Source organism: Aotus nancymaae, unplaced genomic scaffold, assembly GCF_030222135.1.
Source record: "Aotus nancymaae isolate 86718 unplaced genomic scaffold, 86718_ANA_hifiasm-v0.15.2.pri h1tg000007l, whole genome shotgun sequence".
Classification (NCBI taxonomy): Eukaryota; Metazoa; Chordata; class Mammalia; order Primates; family Aotidae; genus Aotus; species Aotus nancymaae.
In genome coordinates, this window is record NW_026988418.1 from 62590538 (window position 1) to 62615225 (window position 24688).

A 24688-nucleotide genomic window follows, 5' to 3' on the forward strand; every position below is an offset into this window, starting at 1 on the left:
TTTGTTTTGTTTTGAGACGGAGTCTTGCTCTGTCGCCCAGGCTGGAGTGTAGTGGTGGGATCTTGGATCACTGCAACCTCTGCCTCACAGATTCAAGCAATTCTCCTGCCTCAGCCTCCCAAATAGCTGGGATTACAGATGCACGCCACCACATCCAGCTAATTTTTGTATTTTTAGTAGAGATGGGGTTTCGCCATGTTGGCCAGGCTGGTCTCAAACTCCTGACCTTAGGTGATCCACCTACCTCAGCCTCCAAAAGTGCTGGGATTACAGGCATGAGCCACTGCACCCAGCCAAAAGTTATTACTGTGTTTTAAAATGAATCATCTCCTTAAAACACCACATCCCCATGTAACAAAATTAATCCTAAACACACTGGCTCCACAGAAAGGATATAAATTGTTCATAAAAAGTAGAATAGTTAAAAAAAAATGAGTAGGAAATAAATATTCTATTCTAGCATATGTCCTAAGACCATAGATTACAAACACCAACACCAAAATGAGCTTACCTTTAATTGCATCTCAAGTAAATAGGATCTCCACTCTACCAGCTGCCTAAGCCAAAGACTTGGGGTGATCTTTGATTCTTCTCTTTCTCTCACACTTCACATCCAATCCATCAGTAAATCTTACAGGCTCTACTTAAGTATATATTCAGAATCTGACTCCTTCCTACCACCTCCACTGCTACCACTCTAGTCCAATCACTAGCATCTATCCCTGAACTATTCTAATAGTCCTGCAATTACTAATCTTACTTCAGCTTTTGCCCCTCTACACAGCAGCTATTGATTATTCTAAAATATAAGTTGCATTATGTAATTCTCTGCTCAAAACAGTCTCACTTCCTATCTCTGTCAGAATGAAATTCACTCTTTAACATGACTTATAACACTCTACTTATTCCAGAAGTACTGGAATTATCTGGGGATGGTCCTGGTGGTCAGAAATCCAGGAAAGATGGCAAATCGTAGCTACTTCAGGACCTTCATTTTATATAGACTGAAGGCAATAATTATGATAATGATTATGAAAACATTAACTGAGCACTTACTATGAGGACTATGGCAAAGGGACTAAAATGCCTTTTTTTTTTTTTTTCGAGACAAAGTCTTGCTCTGTCACCCAGGCTGGAGTGCAATAGCACGATCTCAGCTCACTGCAACCTCCACGTCCTGAGTTCAAGTGATTCTATTGCCTCGGCCTCCCAAGTAGCTGGGATTACAGACACACGCCACCACGCCTGGCTAATCTTTGTATTTTTAGTAGAGACGGGGTTTCACCAGGTTGGCCAGGCTGGTCTCGAACTCCTGATCTTGTGATCTACCTGCCTTGGCCTCCCAAAGTGCTGGGGTTACAGGCATGAGCCACCACACCTGGCCTGAAATGCTTTAATACAGAAATAAAACTGAATTTTTATTCTCTATGGAAAATAAAATATTTGGGTCCAGGAAAATTCTCTTAACAAAAAGGTTCCCCAAGATCCTATAGTCTGTAAGAACCAGAATATTTATAAATACAAAGCTTTAGCGTCAGTGCAATTAAAGCAAATGAAGTATCTGAACTAGGTACCAACTTCTCTTGATCTTAGCCAAAGGCTGAGAAGCTACATGCCAACTTCTCTTTGGTTCTAATCGGAAACAGGACTACAGGCTTAGGTTGCAATTACACTTGGGTGATATTCAACACCCACCCCTTTCAGCTTCTCAAGTGATGTACAGAGCAGATTTATTGTGGGTAGCTCTCAAGGATAAAACTGGGACCAATATGGCAGGCAAATTGAAGAACTTGCCTTGTGAGATCGTGAATTCCTTATTACTAGAAGCACTCAGAGTAGATAACTGTCTGTTGACAGATGTTGACGAGATTCTTTCAGTAGAGAGGAGTTAAACTAGCAAATCATGAATGTCCTTTTCTATGGCAGATTCTATGAATCTAAGAGAAACCATCATTAGAGTGTATCTCTGATGTGAGCCTAGCTTCCTTAAAATAATGTATAATTAGGGTATCATTCATGATGATAATTCCAGTGACTTTAAGATAATTATTTGTTGCTCTGCATCAATCTGTCCTTGTCCTCTTTCCCCACCCCTACCCACCCTAGCCATTATTCAATTCTTTACAAAGAATTTGGTTAATAAGCATTATTCCACTCTTTACAAAGGAACTCTGGGCCAGTTGGGTAGACAGCAACTGAAACAGAACCTTTTCGTTTTTTTTAAAAGATGAGGTTTCACCATGTTGGTCAGGCTGGTCTTGAACTCCTGACTTCAGGTGATCCGCCCGCCTTGGCTTCCCAAAGTTCTAGGATTATAGGCATAAGCCACCTTGCCCAGCCAATATCTGCTATTCTTAAACATTATCGTTCCTCATTGGCAGATCATTCCTATCTATAGCTAGCCATTTAAAAACATTCAACACGAACTAGAACAACTATAAAGGAAAACCTAACAGGTAACATTAAACTCCGCTTTAATGGGGCTAATGTTGGCAGAAATAAAAATAGGTTCATATATTACAATAAGCTTTGAGGAAGTAAACAACATGTAGGGGGAACATGTTTTCTCCAAGAAAAAAAAAAACTAAAATTGCTAAAACCAACTGCCTTATTTTGAAGTATTTTAAACTTCATTTTTAGGGCACTAGTTTACTGTCAACATAGTTTATCCAATGTCAGAATAACACTGTAAGTGGATTTGGAAAGATACTTACTGTGCTGCCCCTTCCCTGAGGAGATTGTCATTATTAAGTAGTAGCCGAACATCTGAGGAAGAAAAAAATGTTATAATGTTCAGTGGAGGATAAATTTGAGAAATTTTAGCAGATTTCCAGGTTGAATTTTTAAAATTCAGGCTTTGTGAGATTAGTCTTCAGGTGTACTATATGAGTAGAAATTCTAAACATGCAAATGAAAAGATGCTAATGTTAACAGATTTGTGTACAATTATGTGTGCTATATAGTCTCAAAGAACTTCACAGCAAATGAAAAACATGGTTTATAGAAAGCTACAGTTAAGAGTGTTAATTTTATATCTAAATAAATCCTTTAATATGAGCATAGATCAGCAAAACTCTTAAACACATTTTTCGTTGGAGAATCTAATGTGGGGGTCTACAACCTTTTTAAAAAGCTGTGTGTCAAAAGTCTAGTCACTTTTCTTTCGGAAGGAGACAGTCTTTTGTTACTCAGAAACTACTAAGTATTAACTCCAAGAGGGAGGCTGATTACAAGGCAAAGGCCATTGACTTTCAGAGCTTCTGGAAGGCCTGGTAGTGGCCAATGTGTGCCAACAAAAACCAGCCCTCCTGCATGAGTAGCTTACCAATTCTTAACCTAATGCTTTGGTACCAGTTATTCTCATGTTATTCCTGTCAAGTATATTTGGTTGTCAGAATAAAACAAGGGACTTCTAACTACTAAGGATATTAATTTAAATTTTGTCAGTCAATTTTTTTTTTTTTTTTGAGACAAAGTCTCACTCTATCACCCAGGCTGGAGTGCAGTGGCACAATCTTGGCTCACTACAACATCTGCCTCCTGGGTTCAAGGGATTCTCCTGCCTCAGACTCCCAAGTAGCTGGGATTACAGGCGCATGACAACACACCTGGCTAATTTTTGTATTTTTAGTAGAGATGAGGTTTTACCATGTTGGCTAGGCTAGTCTTGAACTCTTGACCTCAGGTGATTCACCTGCTTTAGCCTCCCAAAGTGCTGGGATTACAGGTATGAGCCACCATACCCAGCCAGCTAGTCAAGAATTTATCTGAGCTAAAGTTCAAGAAGAATTTTCTATTAAAAACTGAAAATTTCAACAGAAAAAAATATTTTTCTAAATGTTACTAAGAATTTACATTTAGTCAATGTAAAAGAAAGACTAGAAAAAGGCTGCATTTGTTTCCTTTGCTGTTAGTGCACAAAATCCATAAACAATTTTATAAAAAATATCTTGATTTACTTCTATTATATCCTATATCCTTTGAAGCAAATATTTATGTTTCTCCTTGTTACTTTTACCAATTTTATCAATAAAGGTTATTATTGACTGTTCTACTGAGCTGGCTACAGAGGAATATCATACAGTTCCTCTGAAGTAGCTAACTTTCTAATATAAAATTAGAATCTCAAAATTAATGTTTGCTAACTGAACCAAGATGCACAACAATCATTATTTTACTTAAGGAATCTTTAAGATGCATTTAATAACTTAAGATGGGATTACAATGATTCAATTCATCATCAAATTTAAGATGCTCCATCACATTTTTCAGTTTGTAAAATGTATTAAGACAGCAGATAGTTTGGAAAGTTGTAAATAATTGTGGTTCCCAAACCTGCTGCGATTCACAATCACCTGGTAAAGAACTTGATGAAGTACAGATTAATCAGTTCCATCTCAGACCTAATGAATGTGAATCTTGAGGGAAGATAAAGCTGAATCTGCATATTTGACAAGCTTCTAAGATATACTCAGTTTGGTCCCACTGATAGTGTTCCATATCATGTGACTTCCTAAGTGAAAACACTGAAGAAAATTAAGCTATGACCTATAATGATAAAAATAAAACTATGAAAATAATTTAGTATTGCTTCTACATTTATTAATACTACTCTACCTTAAATCTTTTCTCACAAAGGACAGGCATACTAATTTATGGGTTAGGAGCTTTATTTTTACTCAGACCTGGGTTTGAATTCTTGCTTTGACATTTACTAACTGGGGGACCTTGGACAAGTTATTTTAATTTCTTTGAATCTTGATTTATTTAGTTATAGCTACAACAAGTCAAAACAGATAGCAAGTACTCAATAAATAATGATGATTAAGGAGGGATTAAAATAACTAAATACTTATCTTTACTCACCATTAAATACTTCATTAAATTCCCCTGGGGGTGCATGAGTGATGAACTTAGCAGCTATGCGTACCTAAAGAGAAACAAAATTTACACTAAGATAATTATGAAAAGTAACATATAAAAGGAGAAACAATTAACAAATTACAAAATTTTCATCACATCCCTTGAAAAAAGTGTCCTGTTTAAACCTTTACTGTCTAGGAGCCTTCAATTTTCTTTTCATAAAGCACCCCCAAAGCTGTTACTATCAGTATAGGTACATTCTGATTGGGGAATATATGTATTTTGATAATTCTGAATTTGTCTTTCAAGAACAGGATAATAGTTTTTGACCAAATATATTATATTCACAAAAAGAGAAAGCTATGATCTTGATACTGAACATTTAAGCAAAACTAAATAAAATATTAGCAAATTATGGAGTATACCAGTACCAATGATCTCAATGCAAGGATGGTTCAATATAATAAGTTAATGTAACTTACAAATTAAAAGAGCAAAAACATGTGATCATCTCAACTCATGCTGAAAAAAATAAAACTTAACACCTATTACAATAACATAAAAAAAAAAAACTATTAGTTTTTGGTAGATACAAAATAAATATCTTTAACTTAATAAAGGGTTATCGACCAAAATTCTATAGCAACCTTAATAATGAAGCACAAGCAATGTCACTAACTTTATTTATTAATTTATTTATTTTGAGATAGGGTCTTGGCTGTTGTCTAGGCTGGAGTGCAGTGGTATGATCAAGGCTTACTGCAGCCTCAACCTCCTGGGCTCAAGCATCTTCCTGCCTCAGAGAGTAGCTGGGGCCAAACGCACATGCCACCACATCTAATTCTGTAATTTTTATTTTTGTAGAGAGAGGTTTCACAATGCCCAGGCTGGTCTCAAACTCTAGGTTCAAGTGATCCTCTGGCCTTGGCCTCTTAAAGTGTTGGGATTATAGGTGTCAGCCGCTGTTCCTGCCCTGAGTCATCAACTTTAAAAGCAAGGCTAAGATGACTCGTATTGCCTCTGCTATTCAACACCATATTAGAGGTCGTGAGGAATGCTACGGAAAAACCTATTCTAGAGGTTATTAAACTTAACCTCTGCCCTCTGCCCCCTGTTGCCATTCTCCCTTTCTGGATATACTATTATAAATGGATGATAAAATGTTAAATTCTAACCTGCTTATCTCATTGGTTTCCTCTATATTGTATCTTTTTTGTCATTTTATGCTTTGCTTGGGGAAAATCCTCAACTCCAATTCACTAATGTATTCTTCATCTGTGCCCATTTTCCTGATCACACAATTTTTTTTTAAGAGATAGGGTCTCAATATGTTGCCCAGGCTGGAGTACACTGGTGTGATCATAGCTCACTACAGCCTCCAACTTCTGGCGCCTCAGGAATCTGCCCACCTCAGCCTCCTGAGTAGCTGGACTTCAGGTTCTTGTCACCAGGCCCAGCGTAACAATTATTTTGACTGGTCAATTTTTAATTTCCAATATTTTTGGTAATTTCTTTTTTCTTTCTTTTTTTTTTTTGCATTGGCAAGTACGTACAGCAAAGCATTCTTTTAGTGTATATGCAATCATCTCTATTACTTAATTTTTTTAGTTGTTTTTTCTTAGCGACAGTATCTCACTTGATCTTCCAGGCTAGAGTGCAGCAGTGTGATCATAGTTCACTGTAATCTCAAACTCCCAGGCTCAAGTGATTCTCCTGCCTCAAGCTCCCAACTACAGGTGTGTCTTACCATGCCTGGCTAATTTTTTAAAAATTTTAATTTCCTGCAGAGAGAGGGCCTCACTTTGTTACCCAGGTTGGTCTCGATATCCTGGCCTCAAGTGATCCTCCCACCTCAGCTTCTTAAAGCATTGAGATTACAGGTGTGAGCCACTGTGCCCAGCATAACTACTCATTTTAAAGTCTTGTTCTATTGTTTCCTAAAAATTTAGACAGATCCTCTGTTCACTGAGTTTGATTCTTCTCTTTCATGGTATTGGTTTTCCATAAATGGTGATCTGAATTTAATTTAATTTGCCTAGAGACGATAGTTTGTCTCTAGTGATTATAAGGGAGGAAAAGAGTAGATTTGCTTCCGCTCATCAGGATGTGTGAACAGTTTATCTTGTGAGCCTAAAGTCCACAGGCTATGTGGGACACTGCTCTGCCTCTAAGGTTCCAGTGCTAATACTCAGCCCTATATTCTGAGGACAAATGCTGTTTTTGTCTTCAGCTTAGCCCAAACCGGAGAGAAGGGAGGAGCTAAGTGGTCCAACTAGCTAGGGAGCAATTCTCCAATTAATCTACTCTAAGACTGTTCTGGGTCCTTTCCAGAAGAACATGGTATATCTAACAATAAACTGAACCTTATTTCTAGATAGGTATCCTCTGCTGACTTCTTTATTTCCTTCAAACAATTTCAAGTTATTGATGACCTCATCAAATTCAAATCATTCTTCAGCAGGAAAAAAAACTTTCAAGAGTCTTTTGAAAATAAAGCTGGGGCTAGGTGTGGTGGCTCACGACTCTAATCCCAGCACTTTGGGAGACTGAGGTGGGCAGATCACTTGAGGTCAGGAGTTCGAGATCAGTCTGGCCAACATGGCAAAACGCAAGTCTACCAAAAAAAACAAGAATTAGCTGGGTTTGGTGGTGGGTGCCTGTAATCCCAGCTACTTGGGAGGCTAAGGCAGGAGAATTGCTTGAACTCAGAAGGTGGAGGTTGCAGTGAACCAAGACTGCGCCATTGCACTCCAGCCTGGGCAACTGTGGGAGACTCTGTCTTAAAAAAAAAAAAAAGGGCCGGGCGCGGTGGCTCACGCCTGTAATCCCAGCACTTTGGGAGGCCGAGGCGGTGGATCACGAGGTCAAGAGATCGAGACCATCCTGGTCAACATGGTGAAACCCCGTCTCTACTAAAAATACAAAAATTAGCTGGGTACGGTGGCACGTGCCTGTAATCCCAGCTACTCAGGAGGCTGAGGCAGGAGAATTGCCTGAACCCAGGAGGCAGAGGTTGCGGTGAGCCGAGATCGTGCCATTGCACTCCAGCCTGGGTAACAAAAGCGAAACTCCGTCTCAAAAAAAACAAAACAAACAAACAAAAAAAACCTGGGACTGAGAAGAGAATTAGAAAAAAAACAGAAACTGAAGCCAGGCACGGTGGCTTATACCTGTAATCACAGCACTTTGGGTGGCTGACGTAGGCAGATCATTTGAGGTCAGGAGTTCGAGACCAGCCTGGCTAACAAGGTGAAACCCCATCTCTACTAAAAATACAAAAATTAGCCGGGCATGGTGGCTCACACCTGTAATCCCAGCTACCTGAGTGGCGGAGGCCGAATCTCGTTCTTGAACCCAGAAGGTGGAAGGTGCAGTGAGCCAAGATTGCACCACTGCACTCTATCCTGGGCAACAGGGTGAGACTCCGTCTCAAAAAAAAAAAAACAATTACAACTTTAATATCCCTAAGCTTATACAAATAATCTTACTGTAACTTCACTCTTATTCTGCAAACGACAAAGAAAAGCTGTTCTGTGATGAAACCAGTCAAGAAAGGCCTACTGATTGATGGAGCAAGGTAGAATGGAAAATCTGGGTTCCAAAAACTGTCTCTGTTGGTCCATTAGCTGACTAGATTTGTGATTCTGGAAACATTATTGTTTTTGGCCCTGCACTTTTCTCATTATAATCCAACTCTTCAAAAAGTCTTATTAGAAGATCTGCAAAATTTCTTTTAGCTATAAAATCCTACAAACTTTTTTAAGACTTGGAAGACAAAAGGTGGTATGTGAACTACCTGGAAACAGGGATCAGGAATTGACACCACAAAAGTATACATTGGAATATTCTTAGGTACATAAGGTTTTAGAACCCTGCCTTGAAGGGTAATTACAGATAGTATATTATTTTTTCTGTGATGAAAACTGGTGGAGAGGAAATGCTCCATAAGGCTCTTATATTAACTGAGCAAAAACAATAAAAAGGGATTCTGAACAGGAAGAAATCCTGCTCAACTCATGAAAATTACACTACATAGGACTAACTATTACAACATAGATTTCTAACTATATTTTCCTTGGCATGTACACTTAATCATATTTCTGTACTTTTCAACTGTTGGTATAAATCTCTTATTTAAGAAATCAGTAATCCTACTTTTAATAATAAACCTTTTTTTTTTTTTAGTCTATTTGTGACAAATCCCCATAGTGAGCTATGGTCTATACCCTTTCTGTCAAGGTGCATTTCTTATAATCTTTACATAACTGTGGAACTCTTTTCAGTCAAAGTGTGTGCAATCCAAAAAATAAGTATATATATATATATATATTTGTATATATCAAAAAAGTATCTTTCCTGAAAAGAATAAAGGAATAAAGCTACAGCCATATTTCACATACTACTTATATAACATAATGTTTGAATACATAATAAAATTACAAAACTGAAAATTCAAGATACTAATATTCCCAAAGTCCCACCCAAATTCTCAAAAGTTACAAAATCTGATGGAATTGGTACAACTGTAAGAACAGCAGTTTGTTTGGATAGAAGATGAACTGATACTGCATAAGGGGAAGTAATAATTCACCCATTCAGCAAACTAAGAAGAGAAGTATCAGTAAATAAAGACTGAAGACTGGATAAGACATTGTCACCACCCTCAAGGACCTGAAGCCTAGATAGTAATGTGGCAAGCAGGTATTAAATGCAGAGTGAGGCACAAAGGAAGATGCAATCAACTCTATACTGCCATTAAAAAGGGGGTGGTCTTCAAAGGCAGTGATGTTTGAGATGGATTGGAGGATGAGTAAGTAAGACCAGGGAGGGCATTCCAAGTAAAGGAAACAATAAGTACAAACTAAGACAACATATCATAACAAACTGAATGCAGACATTTACAAGATTTGCAAAATGTAAAACAATGTTACTCCTCACACTAATTCCTTTTTTATTTTGGAAAATAAAGTTTTTGTTTTTGTTTTTTTTAACAACAAATAACTAATTATGTTAAAATATAATAGTTTTATTATTAAGTATCAGGTTTTTTTTTTTTTTTTTTTTTGTTTTGTTTTTTGAGATAGAGTCTTTTTCTGTCACCCAGACTGGAGTGCGGTGGTTTGATCTAGGCTCACTGCAACCTCCATCTCCCAGGTTCAAGCAATTCTCCGGCCTCACCCTCCCAAGTAGCTGGGATTACAGGTGCATACCACTACGCCCAGCTAATTTTTGTATTTTTAGTAGAGACAGGGTTTTATCATGTTGGCCAGACTGGTCCTGAACGCGTGACCTCAAATGATCCACCTGCCTTGGCCTCCCAAAGTGCTGAGACTACAGGCGTGAGCCACTGTGTCCGGCCTCAGTTTTAATATCTAATGCAATAGATATAAGCCACACAAATAAAAACTCAGTTTTTAAGTATGTAAAGGGGTCCTGACAGTTTAAAAAGTTTGAGAAGTGCTCCATTTGTTGACTCAGGTAAATGTTTATAATATGCTGTTCAATGAAAAGGGTTTTTACTCCTCTCCTGGTCTTTTTAAAATTATATATTTACACCTATGTATAGCTACTAAATTTTAACTAGGACTGTCTCCAGTACAAAAGAATTTTTTTCTCTTTTTTTGGCTTACCTCTGTGTTCAAAAAGCTATACAAGAAACATAAGTTGCCGGGCGCGGTGGCTCACGCCTGTAATCCCAGCACTTTGGGAGGCCAAGGCGAGTGGATCACGAGGTCAAGAGATCGAGACCATCCTGGTCAACATGGTGAAACCCCGTCTCTACTAAAAATACAAAAAATTAGCTGGGCATGGTGGCGCGTGCCTGTAATCCCAGCTACTCAGAAGGCTGAGGCAGGAGAATTGCCTGAACCCAGGAGGCGGAGGTTGCGGTGAGCTGAGATCATGCCATTGCACTCCAGCCTGGGTAACAAGAACAAAACTGTCTCCAAAAAAAAAAAAAAAAAGAAATATGAGTTTACTAGTATGATAAAGCAAATTAAAATTTTTTTAAATAAAAGGAGCATGTCAACATTCCTCATCCTTTAACTTTTTTTAAAGATGAAAGAGGAAATAAAGGAAGATAAAGTCCACTGAGTGACATGAAAACTGAAAAAACCAGGTCAAGGAAGCCAAAGGACTGAATGAGGTAAGGTTGTAAAAATCCTAAGGCAATAAAGAAAGCTTTTTAAAGTTCCTACTTGACCAAGACCTTTGACTTATTCACTTAATATCTCTATAGTACCTTATGTTTTAAAATATACCGATTAATTGGTTAAACAAGGAAATTATATGAAAGAAAAAGGTAAACTAAAATCTCGCTTCTATTTTCTAAGTTAAAAAGTAAGGCAAGGGAAGAAAACCTAGTAGTAGTATTTGAATTCGGGTTCAAGTGCTGAAAAAACTTAAGTATTCCTTGAGCATCTGAGAATATCAAGAACAGGAGAAATATCCAATTAGAGGAACCAAAACATCTCCCAGTTTTTAAATGAAAGTGGAGAGATCTGAAGGTATATACGATGGCAAGGGTGAAATACGTAATGAATGGTTAAAGAGAATGTAGTTATCATTAGATGCCAACATGGGATCCTAAAACACATTGTCATGGCAAGAAATCCCATGTTATTTCCTGACAGTTACGAAAATAATGGATGGTTATTAGATATTTGACAGTTTTTGAAGTGTTCATTTTTCACTATTTGAACACGATACCACAAATATACCTTGAAGTAGTAGTAGACATAATTAATATATAATTTTATTAAAATTATATAATAGACATCATTATATAGACATTACATAAAATTATACATTGTCTATAATGTGATATATATATGTGTGTGTATATATATACATATATATGGAGTCTTGCTCTGTTGCCCAGGCTGGAGTACAGTGGTGTGATCTCAGCTCACTGCAACCTCTGCCTCCTGGGTTCAAGCAATTCTTGTGCCTCAGCCACCCAAGTAGCTGGGATTACAGGCATGTGCCACCACACCTGGGTAATTTTTGTATTTTCAGTAGGGACGGGGTTTCGCCATGTTGGTCAGGCTGGTCTCACACTCCTGACCTCAGGTGATCTACCCACTTCAACCTCCCAAAGTGCTGAGATTACAGATTTGAGCCACTATGTCCAGCCTGATACATATTTACATATTCACTATAAAATCTAAAGTCTGTTCCATGACTCCTCCTTCTCTAATTCCTCCACTGATACCACTTAGCTCCTAGATTTACAGCTACACTCATGCCTCAGGGCGTATTTCTCCTTCCTCTGGCCTGAAATGCTCTCTTGGATGATTCACTCCAATCTTCATTCAGTCTCTGTTCAAATGTTACCTGCCAAATAAACTACCCTTCTCTAACTCCCATATATAAATTAGCTGTTGTATCCTTCCAACATTTACAATTCTAGCCCCTTTACTGCTTTATTTTTCTTCAAGGAATTTGCTACCATTGATACTTAGATGTTTACTGTCCAACATCCCCCAAACAAGTCTAAGATCGTTGAGCAAGAGTCAGTAAACTGCTAATGTAAAGGGCAAATGGGCTTTGTGAGTCACAATGTTTCTGTCCCAACTGTAAACAAATAAGCATGACTGCGTTCCAATAAAACCTTATTTTGCTCATGCCTGTAATCCCAGCACTTTGGGAGGCCGAGGCGGGTGGATCACGAGGTCAAGAGATCGAGACCATCCTGGTCAACATGGTGAAACCCCGTCTCTACTAAAAATACAAAAAATTAGCCGGGCATGGTGGCGCGTGCCTGTAATCCCAGCTACTCAGGAGGCTGAGGCAGGAGAATTGCCTGAACCCAGGAGGCAGAGGTTGCGGTGAGCTGAGATCGCGCCATTGCACTCCAGCCTGGGTAACAAGAGCGAAACTCCGTCTCAAAAAAAACAAAAACAAAAACAAAAACAAAACAAAAAGAAACTTATTTTGTACACTGAAATTAGTATTTCATGTAATTTTCACATCACGAAATATTATTCTTTTTTGTTTTCAACCATTCACAAACAGCATTAGTTTATAAGCCCTATAAAAACAAGCAGTAGGCCCAGCACAGCAGCTCACACCTGTAATCCCAATACTTTAGGAGGCCAAAACTGGAGGATGGCTTGAGCTCAGGAATTCAAAACCCAGCCTAGGCAACATAGCAAGATCTTACCTCTATTAAAAATAATAAAGCAAGAGCCTGTCTCAATAAACAACAAAACAAAACAAAAACAGGTAGTGGACTAGATTTGGCCCACTGGCCGTAGTTTGTCAACCCTTGACAGAGAACAAAAGAACTTGTTATTAACATTTGTTCACTGCTGTATACCCAGGACAAAGACCTAGAACATGCTAGAAATGTAAATGAATGAATACTATTTTATTGTTTATAAAATTCTTTCATAATCTGTTTCTTTTTTGATCTTTAAAACAGTTTGTTAAAGCAGGCAGGGAACAGACCATTATCCCCATTTATAAATCAAAAAATAGGTTCAGGGGGTGTAAATGTCTTGCCTAAGATCACATGCTTATGATCAATGGGTGAAGCTGGAATTATAACTTAGACATTCAACTATATCATGTAGTATTAAATGGAAGTAAAATTCTAGAGGATTACCTTTAGTGTGTCACATGAATTTGGCTTTGTCAAAAAGTGTTCAAAGTGTATTTGAACACTTATCATATCACCTAAAATATAAGTGCTATTGATAATTAGTTCTATAGATACTAGTCTGCCTCCAAAGACTCAAGTTTTTTTTTGGAAGGGAAACTGCTTTGCTTTCCTTTTCTATACATTACAGGGTCTAGCAAATTAAATTACACATAGCAGGCAATGAGTAAATGTTTACAAAATCCCTTTTGAATAAAATGATGCAAAGGAAATGTTCTCAGCTTTAAGGATTATTATGAGGTACTATGGCAAAATGGAAAGATATAGGCTCTGGATTGGACAAACCTGGTTTTGAATTTCAGACACTTAAAAATCTCTTTGAACGATGTCCTCTCCCTAAAGTGGGACAGTATGTACTCCTTAAAAATTGTTGTGAAGTGTTACAGCTCTTTTAGAATTTGTGTAGCAGGTTTTCTGGTTTTCACCAGAAACTTTTTAAATTTTTAAAAATTGTTGTGAAGATTAAATAATAATATACAGTCAAGTCTTTGGCAGAACACTTATAATAGGAGAGGCTCAATAAATGTCAGCTACTATTAACTGGTCACAGCAAGATAACTGTTACTTTAAATTATAAACTGAGCTAACCCTTCAAATTACTATCAAATCACTACTTCAGAGAAAATAATTTTCTTTTTCTAGAAATCCTTTGGGTCCTAGCCACTTTATATTCTCTATCATTATCATCATAATAACCCCCACCAATAACTACAAACAGTAGCAGCTTCTTACTGACCAAATGTCTGTTCCAATTTCTCTTTAAAGTAATAACACATATTTCAAAGTTTTTTCAAGTTTCCTAAACAGGGTATATTTTAAGAAAGCACAATAGTAGTAAATTGTACCTCTGTAAATATTTGCTTATTTTTACTCTAAACCATTTCAAAAGTATTCAAGAATAAATAGTTGCATTTATTTTCCTGAAAGAGATATATACAGGATGTTATTCTTATCCTGCTAAGAAAGTAAGTTCTCTTTGCATAAAATTCAATGCTATTTCCTAAGGGAATTTTTCCCATTTGAAGATATTTCGGATGTTGCATCAAACTAAAAACTTCTGTATGGCAAGGAGAAAATTAACAGAATGAGAAGACAACCCACTGACTGAGAGGAAATATTTGCAAACCATACATCTGACAAAAGGCTAATATCGAAAATATATAAGGAACTCAAAACAACCCAATAGCAAGAAAACAAATAACCCAATTTAAAAATGGGCAAAAGGTCTGAACACATTTATCAAAAGAGATACAAATGGGCAACAGATATATGAAAAAATCCTCAACATCTCTAATCAGGGAAATGCAGATTAAAATCACAATGAGATATCACCTCATGCCTCTTAGAATGGCTGTTATCAAAAAGACAAATGATAACAAGTCTTGGGCCAGGATGAGGAGAAAAAGGAAACTTTCTATTTTGTTGGTGGGAATGTAAATTAGTACAGCCATTTTGGAAAATATTAATAGCATGGAAGTTCCACAAAATACTAAAATTACCATATGACTTAGAAATTCACTTTTGGATAGATAGCCAAAGGAACTGAAATTGGTACGTCAGAGAGATATCTGCATTCCCATGTTGATTTCAGCAGTATTCACAATAATCAAGATATGGAAGTATCAACCAAATCAACAGATGAATGGATAAAGAAAATGTGTTATATACACACAATGGAATACTCTATAGCCTTTAAAAAGAAGGAAATTCTGTCTTTTGCAACAAGAAGGATGGACCTGAAAGATACTATGCTAAGTGAAATAAGTCTGACACAGGAAGATGAATACTGTATAATCTCACTATAAGATATGTGGAATCTAAAACCAATCTCAGAGAAATAATGGTGGCTACCAGAGGCTAGGGGGTCAGGGAAGGGATGGGGAAAGGAAAGACATCAAAGATAGCAATCAGAAGGTACAAAGTTACAGTTAGACTGGGAGAATAAGTTCTAGTGCTCTACTGCACTGCATGGTGACCACAGTTAATAATGTATTGTATACAGTACTGGTTTCACTAAATAAAAGTTGCTGTTATCTATGTTTTTAAAAATTCAAAATAAGCTAAATATTATTTTCCCAGTTTAGACCTGGAGACACCTATGTGTCTTAGAAATAAAATATGCACTTACAAATAAAATTGTAGATGTATACGGTTTATTTTGATTTATCATCAACAGCAAGAGTAAGACTTGAAAAGCATAAAGATATGTCTTAAATTAGGATCAACATTATAAAAAACAGATGGTGGCACTTCCAAATAATTTGCTTTACATTCACTCTTTCAAAAGCCATTTTAATAGTCTTTAGAAATTGTTTTCTCTATTAGTAGCCAATTATGAGTTTTATTAGACACAAGTAGGTAGGGAAGCCAGGCAAGTTAGTTTTAAGTAGAACAATTTCACTTTAAAACATTCTACAAACTTAAGGGAATAACTGCTTTTTTGATTATGTCTTAAACACTTGACTATTTACTAAAGCAATTATGTACATCACAGACACACATGGAGTGGCATACTCCAGGCTTCTCTCTAAGGCCTCTTTTGAACTAAGATTTGACACCCCGCCCCACCTCCCTTACCCACATCCCCCTGTCTCTGGCCTGCCTAGCCCAGTTTCAGCAAGAATCTGCCCACCCTTGATATCTGATCAAGTTCTTCATTCCCTACCTCTGACATGTAAGTCTTTGACCTGCCTTCAGCAAGAATACCCCTACCCTCATGTCTCTTCTTAATAATTTTCTCCCCCACTCTGCTTATTGGCTATATGTAAATACTCAGCTGTTTTTACTGTATTAGGAGTTGAGCTTGATTTTTTTGCCTCATTCTAATAGTTTTTCTTTTTTTTAGATTAAGTCTTGCTCTGTCACCCAGGATGGAGTGCAGTGGTGTGATCTTGGCTCACTGCAACCTGTACCTCCTGGGTCCAAGCAATTCTCCCGCCTTAGCCTCCCAAGTAGCTGGATTTATTACAGGCATCCACCACCACGCCCTGCTAATTTTTGTATTTTTAGTAGAGATGGGGTTTCACCATGTTGGCCAGGCTGACCTCGAATTCCTGACCCCAGGTGATCTGCCTGCCTTGGCTTTCCGAAGTGCTGGGATTACAGACATACCATATCCAGCCATAACAGTCTTCTTTACTGTTTTAATAAGCATTAGAATAATTTTTACTTGAACTAGGAGTCACTGTATTTCATACCACTTAGTATAGTAGTGTTTAAAAATGACATACTTGGGGCCAGGCGCGGTGGCTCACGCCTGTAATCCCAGCACTCTGGGAGGCCGAGGCAGGTGGATCACAAGGTCAAGAGATCGAGGCCATCCTGGTCAACATGATGAAACCCCGTCTCTACTAAAAATACAAAAAATTAGCTGGGCATGGTGGCGCGTGCCTGTAATCCCAGCTACTCAGGAGGCTGAGGCAGGTGAATTGCCTGAACCCAGGAGGCGGAGGTTGTGGTGAGCCGAGATCGTGCCATTGCACTCCAGCCTGGATAACAAGAGTGAAACTCCGTCTCCCAAAAAAAAAAAAAAAAAAAAAAAAGACATACTTGGCCGGGGGATCAAAAAAAAAGAAAAAAAATGACATACTTAAGTATAAAATTTACAACATACAAGAATGTCAAATAGCGGCTCCTATTTTCTAGTTATCCCTTTCAACCACTCCCTTTTAATTTACAACTTCTCTATATCCCACATTAGAAATCATTCCGTAAGTTCTCATTCTGGTCTCTCCTAATACAAGGTATCCAGAATGTTGGTAAAAGACTGACAAGCATTCATCTTCTGTGTTTATTTAGAAGTTCACAGTGATAAGCCACAGTCATCAACTATTAAACAAAATAAAAATTTTAAAGTATTGGTTCAATCTCAGTGAAGATTAAAAAGTTAAGTCTTATCCTAAATGCAAAATAGCACTGATATATATACATATGAAGGAAAGGACCCTATTTAGTTTAATTTGCAGATCTGCCTAAATGTCTAGATCAAGAACTACACAAATACAAAAATCTGAGGTAAAACGCCCAAACTAGGAAAAGAAGATAAAAATGCATGAAAATATCCCATAAGCAACTTGTTTAGGAGCTTAAATGTGCTTAAAAAAATGCCCACAAGATTAAAAAATTAGGGAAAAGCCTCTTTGAACCTATTCTGGTCTGAGAGCTGCCCGAAAATAAAATAAATTAGGGAAAAATGATGAAGAACTTTGAGATTCACATATTAGCAAGCAATGATGCAGATGTCAAGTTTGAAACGGTAAAACTCGGCAGTGAGAACACATGATAGATGGAAAAAGCAGGAGTGGGAAACAAGAACGATTCTGTCTTTAAGATTTGGTAGGTATCTGGCATGTTACGACATTCTAACTTAAAGAATATCTTTTTACCAATATTTTTTCCTCAAAATCACTGGGAGTCAGATACGGTTTCACATGCCAGCTTTACCGCTAAATTGCTTGGGTATTAGTTTCTCCATTTGTGATTATAAAACTTACTCATATCTAGGACTGTTTTAAGAACCCAATGAGGTACTATGAGACGGACCCATATATAATATCTGCTATATATGGGAATATATATACCAGGCTGGGCATGGTAGGCTCATGCTTGTAATCCCGGCACTTTGGGAGGCCAAGGCAGGCAGATAGCTTGAGCCCAGCCTGGGCACACAGTGATATCTCACCTCAAAAAATAAAAAATAAAATAATCAGCCGGGGCTGGGTGCAGTGGCTCATGCCTGTAATCCCAGGAGTTTGAGACCAGCCTGGGCACAGAGTGATTATCTTGTCTCAAAAAATAAAAAAGAAAATAATTAGCTGGGGCCGAGTGCAGTGGCTCATGCCTGTAATCCCAGGAGTTTGAGACCAGTCTGGGCAATACAGTGATACTGTCTCTACAAATAAAAAAAAATTTTTTTTTTTTTTGAAACAGAATTTTGCTCTTGTTACCCAGGCTGGAGTACAATGGCGCGATCTCGGCTCACCGCAACCTCCGCCTCCTGGGTTCAAGCAATTCTCCTGCCTCAGCCTCCCAAGTAGCTGGGACTACAGGCGCACGCCACCATGCCCAGCTAATTTTTGTATTTTTAGTAGAGACGGGGTTTCACCATGTTGACCAGGATAGTCTCGATCTCTTGACCTCGTGATCCACCGCCTCGGCCTCCCAAAGTGCTGGGATTATAGGCGTGAGCCACCGTGCCCGGCCCAAAATTTTTTTTTTTAAGATAGGGTTTCACCATGTTGGCCAGTCTGGTCTCAAACTCCTGACCTCTAATGATCCGCCCACCTCACGCCTGTAATCCCAGCACTTTGGGAAATGGAGGCAGGCGAATTAGAAGGTCAGGAGTTCAAGACCAGCCTGGCCAACATAGTGAAACCCCATCTCTACTAAAAATACAAAAATTAGCCGGGCATGGTGGCACGTGCCTGTAGTTCCAGCTACTTGAGAGGCTGAGGCAGGAGAATCGCTTGAACCCAGGAGATGGAGGTTGCAGTGAGCCCAGATTGCATCACTGAACTCTAGCTTGGGCAACAGAGACTTTGTCAGAATGAATGAATGAATGAATAAATAAATAAAATCTATCAATAATACAGAAGTACTGGAGTCCTCAATATAGCCTCACAAAATTTGGAAATCAGACTGCCCTATGAGAGTTGACAACGAAATCAAGAAAGATGCTACCAAAGCAAGATTCATTCACTCAACAAATATCAGAAGACCCACTACGTTTTAGGCAATGGTGACTCACTAGCATACTGTCTTCATGGAGTTTACATTGTAGTGGGTAAAGAAAACAGAAGATTAAGTAAGTAAAATACTAGCTAGCAAGTGATAAATGCTAAGGAGAAAAAAGGCAAAGAAAGGGACATGAAATGTTAGAATTTGGAATTGGACAGAATAACCAGAGAAGGCTTTCTTAAGGAGGTGACTTCTGGTTAAGTATCTGAAGGGAGAGATACAGAAGGAAGAGAACTCCAGAAAAAAGAACAAATGCAAAGATTCTTCAGTGAGAATATGTGATTGGAACAGAGAAGACTAGGAGAAGAACAAGTAGGAGATAAAGTAAGAGATAATCTTCTCCTGGCAGCTTTTGATTAAAAAAAAAAAAAAAGTAAGAGATAAGTGGCAAAGAGATAACATCCCAGAACAAAGGGACTTGTCAGAAGATGGAAAGCCATGAGAGGGCTTTGAGCTGAAAAGTCACATGTTCTGACCTACATTTTAACCAGATCACTCTGGATGCTTCATTGGGGACAGACTGCTGGGAAGAAGCAACAGCAGAAGCAGGGAAACCAGAAAAAATAGTATGGTAATAATTTAGAGGTCATAGTGGTCTCTTCCAGAGTGGTTGGAATAAGGGTGTGGTAAGAAATAGTCAAATTCTGGGTTTAAAGACAAATCCTACAGGATTTGCCAGTGGACTATATGTGGATTGTGAGAGAAATAGGAGTCAAAGATAATGCTAATGTTTTTGACCTGAGCAACTAAAGAATGGAAGTGTCATTAACTAAGGAGGACAGACTGAAGGAGAAGCTGTAGCATGCAAATTTTTGACACATAACCAGCCCTCCAAAACTCTCGTGCTAGTAACGTGACAACAAATGAACCTATCTAGAGAAAAAATGTCCACTGCTGTTATACAAAGACCTGACTTGGTTTTGGTATTGGGTATATATGCCTATCATGAAATAAAATGCCATCAATATTTTAGACTATCTAGTTAAATTCCTTTCTTCTAATTCCATGCTCCATTAAAACATTCTAACTTGATTTCCCATGTTCCTGACCTATCTGAAAAAAAGAATCTAGTTCCTTCTATATGTATTGTTATTCCACTTTTATACATTAGTATCATAAGCCTAGCTAAAATGAGTTAATCCCCGAGAGAGACTTGGGTTTAGTATCCTGATCAATCAGGCTTCTGAGCTAAATAAGCAAAGGACTAAGATTTGAACCACAGCAAGTTCGCTAAGATAATGGTTCTCAAGTATCCCAATAATTATTGAGAGGCTTATTACAAATATTTTCTGACCACTGTTTCCAAAAAATTCTGATTCAGTACACATAGGATAGAACTCAGAAATCTGCTTTTGAAAGAAAAAGATTCTACTGTAGGCAAGGATGTTCTAAGATACTGTCATACTGTAAAGTTTCTCCCTGACCTTTTCACGGGGACTTTAATGATCTTTAAATTTCTAGAGCCATGTTTTTCAACGTGTGTTTAATAACACAGCATAAATACTAGAATTCTTCATGGCATACTTAAGCTCAAAAGGGCACTAAGCAACTTCCTTTTGTTTTTGAGACAGAGTCTCACACTGTCGCCCAGACCAGGCTGGAGTTCAATGGGGTGATCTCGGCTCACTGCAACCTCCTACTATCAGAGTCAAGTGATTCACCCGAGTAGCTAGGACTTTAGGCGTGTGCCACTATGCCCGGCTAATTTTTGTATTTTTTGTAGAGGTGGGGTTTCACTACGTTGTTCAGGCTGTCTTGAACTCCTAGGCTCAAGCAATCTGCCTGCCTTGGCCTCCCAAAGTGCTGAGATTACAGCCATGAACCACGGCACTGGGACATTCAGCAACAATTACAATGCAGTCAGGACCAGAGAACACCAATGTTTCAGTGTCTATAAAAGCATCCAGGTTACTACATCATTAAGTAGGTTGCTGTTTAGGACTATGTCTTTATTTCATCAAAACTGCTTACTATGTTACTATATACTCAAAGGAATTGAAATGGGTAAGAGCATAGGCTCTGACAGCAGACAACAGCATTGTATCCACTCTGCCATTTACTAGTTCTGGACACTTGGTCATATATTTTAACCTGAAATGTGCCTGTGCCTTAGTTTACTCTACTGTAAAATGGGTATAAGTATCTGTCCTATAAGGATGTTGTGAGATAAATGCATGGTTAATACATAAAGTAGCTAGCACAAAATAAGCACTTAAATGTCATTCAAATATAAAATAAAGAATCCATACAGCAAAGTTCTCTCACCATCTTCCTTTGGTGCAGTCTGGCATTACGCTGTTTTCTTGTTTATACAGTAATGTTATACCACGACCTATACTCAACAGAATGTTCCATCAGTGTTCCATTTCACCAACATTGCCTTAACAATCTGTATGTGCAGTTGTAGCAAAGATAAATTTTACACACTGCTCAAAATTTCATAATACATTGTAACTGTGAAGAATTATGATAAACCAGGAAGGATGTAGAGAAAAAGAAGAGGCTTGGGGCAGAGATAATTAAAAATGTTGTTAAAAATAATTGAAGCAAGGCAGGGCGCGGTGGTTCACGCCTGTAATCCCAGCACTTTGGGAGGCAGAGGCAGGTGGATCACTTGAGGTCAGAAGTTCGAGACCAGACTGGCCAACATGGAGAAACCCTGTCTCTACTAAAAATACAAAAAAATTAGCATGGCCTTGTGGTGGTTGCCTGTAATCTCAGCTTGAACCAAGGAGTTGGAGACTGCAGTGAGTCAAGATGGTGCCACTGCACTCCAGCCTGGGTGACAGACTGAAACTCCGTCTCAAAAAAACAAAAACAAAAACAAAATACAAGAATTCAAACATTAAAAAAAGGTCATGAATGAAAATAATGGTAGAAGGAATGTGGACAGGTTAGAGGTATTATTAAGTGAAAAGTGTATTTGTTTGTATATGCATAGAATTAGAAAAGATATTGGCAATTAGAAAGGAATTGGTAATATTGGCTGCTTGTCAGGGAAACTGGGTGGATAGAAAACAGGAGCAGGAGGCCTTTTCTACCATTTTAATTTAATTTTTTTGAGGGGACGGGTAGAGACCGGGATCTTGCTGTGTTGCCCAGGCTAGTCTCAAACTTCTGGGCACAAGTGATTGTCCCGCCTCAGCCTCCCAAAATATCAGATTACAGGTTGGCAGCCACCTTGGCTAGGGTTGGTCTCTCATCTGTCAAGCAGGTTCAGGTTCAATTCTACCCCTTTGAGAAGTGGAGTTGATAAGGACCTTCCTCTAGGTGTAATGAGAAGGTTCACTCCATCAATCTCAACTGCTCAGCTATTGTGGATACGAGGCGCACATGCAGCACAATGACTCTGAGCCCTGTGTGGAAATGCTGTTCAGTGATACTGTGTGGATATCACCTCATTATGTGCTGCACCCATCTTACCACTCTGGAATTGCTCACTGCCTTTGCCTCTCACATTGAGGCCAGAGATGTGGCAAGGAGCCAAGAGTGTGCTGGTACTGAGCAATGACAGTGCCAAAAAGACCAACAAGCTGACCTTAGCCTGGACTAGAACACTTATCTAAAAAGAGCTTGACTTAATTATTCAAATCACTATATGGAGGGCCACAGTGTAAGGCCTTCCAAATGCTTAGCAAGACCGAGATATCATAATTAGGAAGCTAACTTATCGGGGTGGGAGGCTGAAAGCCCTGTGACCCCAATGTTTCTGGGTCAAGGCAAGATTGGGGAGGTGTCTGGGTGAAACTGAATTTATTTCACTTTCTTATGTCAATCACTGCTTACCCCTTCCAATATGTCTTCTCCCACTGCTCACTCGAGGTACCTCTTACCCTTATTTACCAAATCCAGTTGGAAAGAATACTGTCAGAGTGAGTGCTGTTTTCTCCATCCTCATCTTTCTATCTCAGTAGCATCTGCTACTCTTTTAATTCATGTCTAGGAAACTTTTTCCCTCTTGGGTCCTTTTCCTTTAAAACACACACTTATTTTAATCTGATCATTTAAAGGAGAGTACTTCCAGCAGGTGAAGGAAATACTTTCATTAGGGGCTTTGCAAGGTTCCAAGTATATATACATTATCATTTTGGTAACCATAAGGCTTTGCAGTTTATGGTATCTATTAGGAAGATGCTCCCAGTGGGGTCAAATATTCTCAGCAGTGGCATGGCAGAGCACCAATGATGGTAGCAGATGCTTAGATACAAGGAATGCACAGAGGCACCCAAACTGTGGACGTACTCTTGGAACACAGGAAACACTCAGAGACTAAAAGAAATAATAGTGGGGGAAGGGCTGTTTTATAGGAGATGGAGTGTGAACTGGGGAGATATGAGAATTAATGAAGTTGTGTTCTCTTTCATACAATTAGGCTGTGCCTACACTGTGTGCTTGGCACTATGCTAGGCATTAGATTAAAAAAACATGGTTTCAGTTACCAAGGAACTCACAGTCTTGTTATCAGGACAAATATAGGAAAGCAGACAATAACTAGAACCTCCTGGAACATTTTAGTGTTTCAATTTTTAAAACAGAGATTTTTCATTAGAGTTTGAAAAAGTTAATTAAGAAGTTTTCTTGGGCTGGTTTGATCTAATTCCCCCGCTACCTCCCTATTTTAGATGGAAATTGAGGCCCACCCATAGAGGTTAAGTGATGTTTCCAAAATCAGTCACAGGTGGCTAGAAGCACGACAGGAAAAGGCCAAATCTAACACTCACAATTACTCTTTTCCATTACATCATAATATATCATTTATAAGCCACTAAATGAATGCCTATACTTTGGTTTTTCATTCATAGCTATACGGAAAAGAACAGTGTAGTGAAAAAAACATGGCTACATAATCAGAGCAACCTGGTATCTGAATTTTCTGACAAATTTACACTACTTTGTTTAGTATTAAGCCTGGTTGTAATAAAACAGCTAAGTGTTCTGGAAGAAATTATGACAAATCAATACTACTAAAGAAAGACTGGACATGTGAGTTTGCACCTGCTTATTAGGCTTTATCCCTGTCCCAGGATTTGTTAACAGATTACATCAATACCTCTCAGCAAAGCTAACTGAAAAGTGAAGATGGAAGAATGACAGTATTAATACTAATTGATGTCTTGTTAGAATTCTAACAGCCATACCAAACAACCTTTAGGACTTACTCCTACAAATGTAACTAGTAAATTAAGGAGATAATACAAAATCAAGGAAATCCAGTTTAAAAATATAAATATTTTTCATGTGCTCTAACAGAGCCCTCACATTTCATCTATTCACAATATTTTCTACAGCTCTGCTAAATAATTTTGATAAACCTGTTTCTCAAAAATGCCTTAAAACTGCTACCACTGTCTAAACTGAAAGCATACAGTTTTTCTTAATACTGAAAACTTTATCTTATTATTGAGAGCATTGTCTAAATTGAAAGCC

General features: G+C 38.2%; 1 protein-coding gene and 1 non-coding gene across 2 annotated transcripts in view; one reads left to right on the plus strand and one right to left on the minus strand.

The window, feature by feature from the left end:
* CAPZA1 (capping actin protein of muscle Z-line subunit alpha 1) overlaps window positions 1-24688 on the minus strand; it is a 48132-nt gene that overhangs the window by 19930 nt on the left and 3514 nt on the right. The window contains exons 2-3 of the mRNA XM_012466586.3: window positions 4867-4930; window positions 2715-2766 (exon numbers count right to left, since the gene is read on the minus strand). Coding sequence (XP_012322009.1) covers window positions 2715-2766; window positions 4867-4930 — 116 coding nt within the window. The remainder of the gene's footprint in view (window positions 1-2714; window positions 2767-4866; window positions 4931-24688) is intronic.
* LOC135273498 (U7 small nuclear RNA) lies at window positions 13901-13960 on the plus strand. Its single transcript, XR_010341288.1, has one exon. It is a non-coding gene; the product is annotated as a U7 small nuclear RNA (small nuclear RNA).